Consider the following 8,960-nt stretch of genomic DNA (forward strand, 5'->3'; position numbering starts at 1 on the left):
TCAAAGGGTTGAACCATGTGTAATTCAGAACAGAAGAGGTCCCACGGTCACTCCACAAAAACAATTACACTACTTATTTCACTCTATCCCTTGCCCGAAATTCACAAGCCTCACAGTTTCAGTGCAGTCAATCTCATTCTGCCCTTGGGCTATAAGCCACATGAAAATATGTGGTGCTGTGTTTATAAATCTAATCAAAAATAGAAACAGTAGACAAGCACAATGAGGTCCTACTATGGATCATGGGAATTCTCTAAATTCTGAAGGCACTTTTGTTTAACTTCTATAGGCCCTCTCTTACTACTACATTGTCTACCACACTCGTTAATCATCCCCTTTACTTGTCAATGATACAAAGGAGACTACATGTCTCCTAATTTCCCTCCAATCACCCTACAAATAATATTATGAAATATAAATGTTAGGAATATCCCTATTTATTTTTAAGTAAATATTAATCTTCACTTACCTCTCTATCCATGGATGTCTGCCCTTTCTCAGATGTATAACAGAATGAAGAAAACGATTATGCCTACAATCAAAAATAGAGAGCACACAAAAACAAACAACACTTCAACCTACACACAGTTGATCTAATTCCTATTTATGTTTGGCACATATGTTTGCAGAGAACAATTCTAAAAGACGCTGCTAGAGGGGAAGAGGATGTTTCATCTTTGCAGACCTACCGAAGCCCAGCCCGAGAGCAAAGTGAGGACAGTGCAGTTTCTTCACTTCCTTCCAGCAAAGAGAAGTCCTCATCGGGGTAAAAACACAGTTAAAACTAAAGTGAAATTTGGCACCCTCAGGAGAGATGCAGATGTGTTTGGGGGCAGAGTGAGTTAACTTGTAACTCTAGAGAATGTGGGCATTCTAGGTCACCCTGCAGTAATTGTAAAGGCTGTGTGCAGTTTGTACAGGCATAGCCACACTTAACCTGGAGGTAGTTAAGTGACTCGAGTTTCCAGCATAGGTGCTGGAACTAGGGGTGCTGCTGCACCCCCTGGCTTGAAGTGGTTCCCATCATATACAGGGTTTACAGTTTGGTTCAATGGCTCTTAGTACCCCCATTGTACAAATTGTTCCAGCACCCCTGGTTTCCAGTGTTGCGACTCCTTGTATGCTAATAATTCTATCTTCATTTAAATACACAGGGCTAGATACACAGAAGGACATGTTGCAGTGCCTAACCTTTAGGCACCTAGAAAAATCACAACACAGATTCACAAAGCCTGAGTCAGGCACCTAGGCCCCCTGTACAATGCATGGGGAGAGAGAAAGATACGCTAGATTGTGATCCACAAAGCCAGAACACTAGGTGGAGTGCCGTTTAAGCTAGCTAGTGGGAGATGCTGACAACTGGGATGTCTCCTAAGCCCCAGCCCTCTCTCAGAGATGTGGACCTCTAGCAGAGATAGGCACCTAAGTGGAAACCCCTCTCCTGGAGTCAGATGGCTTAGGTGACTGAGGAGTTTCTTGGGAGAATGGAGTGAGGCGCCTGTCTAACTCAAACAGGGGGGAAATGGCGTGAGTAGTAGTGCCTAACTTCTTTTAGCTCAGTGATTAGAGCACTCACCTGGGATGTGGGAAATGCAGGTTCAGTTCCCCCCCTCTGCCATGAAGGGAGAAAGGATTTGAACAGGGAGTCTCCCCCTTCTGAGAAGAGGGCTCTAATCACTGAGTTATGGGATTGTCTCATATGGGGTTCCCTCAATCTCTTCCGTTGAAGCTGTTCCACTGTGGATACATAATTAAAGAATCATTGGCATAGGGGGAGTGGATCCAGAGTCTCCCACTTCCCAGATAGGTGCCCTAACCACTGGACTATAGAGTTGTTCTCAGTCATTTGCTCTCCGTGCCCAATGACTCTACAGACTTAGGTGCCTTAATCTGGGGCTCAGGCATCTAAGTACCCTTGTGAATCTCACCCACAGTAACTACATTTGCAAAACTCCTATTAGTTTCTCTAGTGAAGGATCAGACCCATAAGGAATAGCAAATTGTACAGTCATTTCATTATGTATCTATACAGATACACATTCAGATTGTTTGGCACAGGATAAAGACAAAAAACAAAACCTTCAAAAATTAAAAATGTCCCTTCAAATTCCCTCAGAGCTTTAGTTGATCTTCCAGGCTAGAAGAATTCATTATGCAAAGGGTTTTTCTGAGTTCAGTTGAAGAAAAAAAAATTCTATTCAGGGCAGCACATAAGTCTGTGGTTAATTTTAAGCATGTGCTTAAGTCCCATTGAAATTAAGTACATGTGTAAATCCCATTAAAGTTATCCATATGCTTAAGTGCTGTCCTAACCAGGGATGGATTTAAATACAGACCTGAATGTTCTCTAGAATAGGGGCCTCCTTTTTGTTGCTGGGATTATGCACAGAGCACGGTACCAGCTCAGTGCGAGTAAGAATGGCATAGGGAACATGCTAGCTGAATTTTCAGTACATCAAGCACAGCAAGTGACAAGGGGTTTGCTGTTTGGCTTTAGCAGAAACTTTACTTTGTTTTGTTGTTTATCTGTGTGAAAAACCTTAAAACCAAGGTTAGTTTGTTTAGGACAAGTGAGGAATGGCTTTTTGGATTTGTCAGAATTAATCAAAATAAACATGAAGCTCTCAGCTAGGAAGTCTACCAATTTAACTAAAGGTGGTGCCTGGTCAGCCTGCTGGTCCCCCCTCCCAGCTGCTGCCATCACCACAACCCATCAGCCACTCAGACATCACCCCAGCCCCCAGCTGCTGACCAGGTTTCTCATACCCTTCTTTTAGGGGCAACACCCCACCCCTCATGTCCCAGTGAGAGTCCCCACCACTCTTCCCAGCTCAGTATTCTCCCATTTTCCACTGCCATCCCTAACCCAGAAGAATACATCCCTTTAGCACTTAGCTTCTGCCCTGCTAGCAGCATTTCAGCACAGATGGAAGTTCTGTGCAGAGCAGAATGGAGAGGAAAAATCTGCATCTCCAGAAGTCTTGCTCCCCCATTACCCCTCCCCCCCATATCTGCTCTCCCTTCAGTAAAGACTCTATCCCTAAAACTGGACAGGGCTACATGAAGTATGGCTGCAAAATCAGGGCTGTATCCAATGTCCATTGAAGTCAATGGAAGTCTTTTCTGAATCTTCATTTCTTTGTTCAGCAAGGAGTGAAAGGTTGAATTCTTTCTAATCATAGCTGGTGCTGAGTCTCCTGTCCATTGTCACCTTCACTGGATACCAGTGCCCTCCTGTGGGGGGGTGCCAATATCATCACAGGTATTAGTTTCAGGAGGGCTCCAGCGAATTCTGCAGTTTCTGCTGCCCTGACAGCTACTGTATAATCTCCTGCATTGTCTGCAGAGTTGGTACAGAAATTTCTCTGCCCTCCATAATGTGTAAAACAGAGGTGCATAGAGGTCACACAACTTGCCTCAAGTCACACATCAAGTCAGTAGCAAATTCAGAAAACTTTACCTAGGAACTATGACTCTCAGAGCCAGTATTGGGGCCCTAGACAAAGATCATATCTGATTCCCCTCCCCACTTGATTCCCTTTTGCTTGCCTTCTACTTTGCTCAACGACCCATCTATGTCCTGCTCCCATTGAATTCAACAGCTGAACTCCCATTGATTTCAGTGGTGCAGCATCAGATCCCTAGTTACTTATCTGAATAATCCCTTCCTTCAGAAAGGTGTTCTGGGTACTGCTTAGTTGTGTGCAGCTATAAGAAACAAAGGGGGCAAGAATTCCACCAATAGAGAAGACTGGTTCAGAACAGGCCTGTTGATAAATGACTATGTCAATCCCAATATCATTGTGGTGACCCCTTTTATGTAGAATTGTGGGCAGCTGCTATTAGAAGGGGTAGGTTTGGGAATGAGAGGGGAATAAAAAGTGTCACCTTACATAATGCAAACAAGTATTGTGGTATATGGTGATGTGAATTTGCACAGGCCTGGTACACAGAATGTATCACATGCTAAGGGGGAGAACTGTAGAGGGAACTCCATCCTAAAATATTGGCAGAAAACCAGTGAGTGAATAATAGCCCTAACAGCCTATTGAAGACTCTCTCAAACATCGAGCAGCTTCACAGTGAGTATGCCCAGCAGATAGAACTCCAGTGAAATGTTCTCTCACTTTGGGGTTTTCAGAATTTATTCTATTCCTGTTTATGCTTTAACTCCCAGACTGTGGCGTAGGGACCACCTTGCTCACCACCCTGGGCTGTGTCTGTTACTTTTTTTATCCTATAAGGATACACCAACAATAACAAAAAAATGAAAGAAAAAACATCTGTCCTTCACTCCTTTTCTCGTCTCCTCTCGCTGTGATGCTGCTTCCCTGTTGTCTGTCTGCTATACAGGCACTGACCAAATGCCACTGTAAGCTCATCCCATCTGAAGGCTCCAGTGCTTTGGTCGATGTGTCCTACTTCTAAGGCCCTCTGTCTGTGCTCATGCAGGTGAGCTCTCTCTCTCTCTGAGTCTGCACTGCTCCACTGTCAGTTTGTAACTCTCCTATCTGGACAATGGCTGTGGAGTACATATTGAACTCTTGTAACCAACATCACACCATGATCTTACCACTGCTGCTGTCCCCTATTGCTGGGACATAATCATATTGCCTGTGCTGGGTGCCAAATTCCTTTGGCAGAGGAAGGAACGTCATGGGTTTTTTAAATCATGATGTACACTGGGCTCTGCTGAATCTGGGCAATCCTCCATGTCATCTCCCTGATGCCAGTGGACCTATTGGATGCTCTTAATGTATTAGGAACCTCAAAAGCATTAACTTTCTGCAGACTCTTTGCTCCTGCTGCCACCCTAACTCCCATTTTCTTAACACTTAACTCATTATTTCTTCTATAGGGCCCCTGAATTCCAATAATGAGCGAATGGAAGTATCAGCCTATTCATCAATCTCTACAATGTATTAATTCACCAGGGATACTTAAGCCACTGAATGGCTTTGCTCCCATACAGGACTATATGGTAGAATATGAAATGTTAACAATGTGCTAAGGTAAACAGTAGGCCAGTCAGGTGGGGCATATTCAATAGATATACAAGGGGTAAGCACTGTAGAAAATGTATTGTAGCCTAGCCCTTCACTGATTTAGAGGCCAACAGCGCTGACTTTTTCCTCATAGGATATGTCAGAGCTTCCACCATGAAATCTTATTTTCAGGTATTAACTAATTTATTTTGGTTACTGTCTCAATGGTCCATGGATTTTAGAAGTCCCTTGCAAACTTCTATTTCTTTTCTCAGTTTTCAGCTATTATTAAAACAAACACACCAGGAAAATGAGCCCACAAAATGACACAAATATGTGGTAGTGTTTTGGGTCTAAATCACTGACTGTAGAAGCCCCAGTTTCATATACATTTTCTATTGCAAGTAACACACATGACCTATGTTATGAAGAGGGTGATGTTATTTATCAATGCAGCCATAGGTAAGAACAGTAGAAGACTTTAAAAAAAAAAAATCTCGGCTATCAGAATTAAAACAATCACTATCATTGAATATGCAGTGCAAAATACTTCTGAAAATGCATTTTCTTGCAATGTATCCAACATATCTACCACTGCATATATTGATACTGTTGTTAATAGATCAGTGAAGTCTGACTGAAAGCAGTGAGACAGAAATTACGCTATATGAGCAGTCCCAGAAGGGATACCTCTAGTGGTTCAAAACATACTTCACTTGCCTCTGGCATAAGTTTCTGGATTAGTGTCATATATGTGTCAACATAGAACAACATAGGCTATTTGTTTATACATTCTCATTACTTCCCTTTATTTTACTCTATATTCCAGTTGACATTGACTGTTTATATCAATATACTCATCTCAGTAAGTCTGCATTTCTTTGTCACATATCTGTGAATAAAGCAACAGCTGCATGGCAAGTGAAGGGAAACTGAGGCAATCAAGTATGTGATGGGGAAGATATATAGAATAAATAGGGATAGTTATGGCAACTTTCACATATTAATTAGCACCAAAATATCTGGGAATGCCATACCAAAGTGACTATTTAGCAAGAAGATTTTCACTTGCTATAGCATTCAGTTAATTGAAAAAGTCTGAATGCACACAACTAAAATGTTCTAGAATTATTTCCATTTGTTTTCATCTGATAGACTAATAAAATAATAAATAATAATCAATCACACAAAAATAATTTTACCTAGCTCTTATATAGCACCTTTCATCAGTAGATCTCAATGCTACTGTTATTCAGCACATGCTCTAAATTATTTGAGTCTCTCCTGCTATTAACATCTATTTGCTGGTTTTGCTTACTGCAGCCTGATAAATAGAAACTAAAATGTCTAACTCTGGTGATTGAACCTTTGAACTAAGGCTCTTTAAAATGAATGCTAAATATCTTTCCCTCATCACAATACAGGACATAAACTGAGTAATCTTGACACCTCAATAGACAAAGAATGAACAAACAATGGCTTCTAATCTTGATGTGGTTCCTAGACAAAAAGAAACATATTTGAGTTGATCCTGTTTATATTAGGCTTGAAGTCAGCCCATAACCTGTAAGCAGCTGCAAAAATGAGATTCCATATTTTCCTCCTCTCATCTCCCATATCTCAGTCTAAGAGTCAAAAGATGTCTTAGCTAACTGCCAGACCTGTAAACTCAAGTAGGGATCTGAAAACCAAGCTGTGTTCTTTCATCATCAGAATGCAGCAGAAAATTGAATTGATGATCTGCAGAGCAGGAAGGAATCCATCTAGCTCTTCCATACAGCACTTGTATTGGCTCTGCAGTGGTAACAGCAATAAAAACTGCTTTTCATCGTTGAAGCAAGCATCTATGATTTGAAGATAAAGAGAGAAAGACTCTAGCACCAACATATGATTATTTAGCCACACTGCCCTGTAGGGGTGCCCACAGCGATGGTGCCTCTCAACGCACTCAGCTCCCCCGTGCACAGGGTGAATGTGGTCTTTGCACCATTCCTTCCGGTGCTGCAGCATGCACCCAACTCTGTAGCTGGTCAGCTCTGCAGTCCAGTGAGAGTGACGTGTCATATGGCCTCTCTTCCTCCTCAGCAACTTTGGAGCAATTTGTGCTCTGAGGGCACATGGAAGAAGCAGTCCAGGTTCCCCTTTATCCTTGTACAGAGTGAACAAGGAGAGGAGGAAGGCAAGCTCCCCAAGCCTTCTCCCTACAATTTGTGTACTCACACTAGAGCCTGGGGCAGTCTGGCTAATAAGGAGTGAAATTCATCCCTGTGCAGAGGGTAAGCAGAAGGCCTATACATCCTTTAAGTCTAACAGTGTTTAAATGGTGCATGGGCATTGTGCTGGCCCTCCACACAGGAGTGAATTTCACCCAGGGAGGAGACAAGCCAAATCAGACAAAGCTATTTTTCCAGGATCCCTTTGCTGAAAGTAAGTGTATTTAGACTTCTTTGGCTTCTGCTAGCTTATGTCACACCCATAATTCTAACTAAAAATACGTTTTACTGCTACGTTGCTCACTATTACAGATGACGCTTATTAAAAAAAGTCATTGAACTTTCTAAACACAAAGCATGTTATTTTCTCATTTAAGATATTGAACTCTACAGGATGACTGTTTATTTAGGATTTGGTTTAGTTTCTTTAAAATATATAGAGAATTTTGCATCCCTCCCTCGCCCCCAAATGATTCATTTGGATGACTACATAATTATTCACTGTTTTGAAAAATATTATCTAGCAAATGGAACAGAATGGCTGAAAGGGAAGCTGTCTAGCCTACTGTGTGATTGCACAGGCCCCAATCCCGCAAACACTTCTCTGTACTGACATGAGTAGTTAAACTGAAATCAGTGAAAAGACTTACGTATAAACATATCCCTGGGTGCAAGTGTTTACAGGATATGGGCCATATTAAGGATGTACACTCTTCATATTTTAAAAAATCTTTACTAAAATATGTAGGTATATTGTAAATTAGATTTCTGATTCCCCCCCTTTGGGACACTAAACTGAGGATTTAAGACCCAATTCTCATTTCATTTGCATCAGTTTTACATTGGTGTAATCCCATTGATTCAATGGAGTTACTTCTCATTTACACTACAGAAAGTCATTTCTGAAATTAAGAGCATCAAAATCTACATAAAAATAAAAGTTCATATAGTGATACTTTCTATGCTTCAACTGTCAGCCCAACGTATATTTTTCATCATTTGAGTTGTATACTCTTGAAGGGGAATGGAATCAGACAAGGCACTGTTATAATATAACTTTCTGGTTATTATCACCAATTAGTCCAAGTGAAAAGGGGCTCAGTCCTACAGCTGGATCCAGGACTTGTGATTTAGAAAGTGATTAACTGATGGAAAGACAGTCAGCTGACTTTACTATTGTAAGTGTTCATGTTGTGTTTGGTGCTGTGCAAGACACAAAAGGACCTGATCCAAAACCCAGTGAATATAATGGTAGACTGTCCATTGACTTCAGTGAGCTTTATGCTCAAAGTGAGACAACCTTCCTGCCCCAAAGAGCTTACATTTGGAAAAAAGACACACAGAAGATAGGACACAGATGGAAACCCAGAGGAGAGAGTCAGCTAGTAAGCTTAAAAAAAGTTAATAGCTTTCTTCTTGGGGCAACCTGAACGAAGTGAGTCTTTTGGCAGCACTACAATAGACTAGGGAGGTGGCTTAGTAAAATGGGATGGGAAGGAAAATTTTAATATACTGTTGATAGAGTAAGGACAAAATGATTTACCTGAGTCAACCTTTTACTGACCCTTGTTGAAAGTTGGTGTTATAATCTTGGTCTCCAGCGTCTCTAGGTTTGATTCAGTGTGACCGGAAAGATCAAGCAAAACCATTCCCACTTTAATTTAGAGTCATAGAGTTTAAGGCCAGAAGGGACCACCAGCCCATCTAACCTGACCTCTTGTATATCATGGGCTGCCAACACCACCCACACACTAAACTCAAT

At 41.5% G+C, this 8,960-nt stretch overlaps 1 protein-coding gene across 1 annotated transcript in view; it reads right to left on the reverse strand.

Annotated features, from left to right (window-relative positions):
• The window catches only part of OFCC1 (orofacial cleft 1 candidate 1), a 249,983-nt gene extending 249,433 nt beyond the window's left edge, over window positions 1-550 (reverse strand). Inside the window, exon 1 of the mRNA XM_034759559.1 lies at window positions 470-550. Coding sequence (XP_034615450.1) covers window positions 470-481 — 12 coding nt within the window. The 5' untranslated portion in view covers window positions 482-550. The remainder of the gene's footprint in view (window positions 1-469) is intronic.
• Between the last annotated feature and the right edge of the window lie 8,410 nt (window positions 551-8,960).

This window comes from Trachemys scripta, chromosome 2 (genome assembly GCF_013100865.1).
Source record: "Trachemys scripta elegans isolate TJP31775 chromosome 2, CAS_Tse_1.0, whole genome shotgun sequence".
In the NCBI taxonomy this organism is placed as follows: Eukaryota; Metazoa; Chordata; order Testudines; family Emydidae; genus Trachemys; species Trachemys scripta.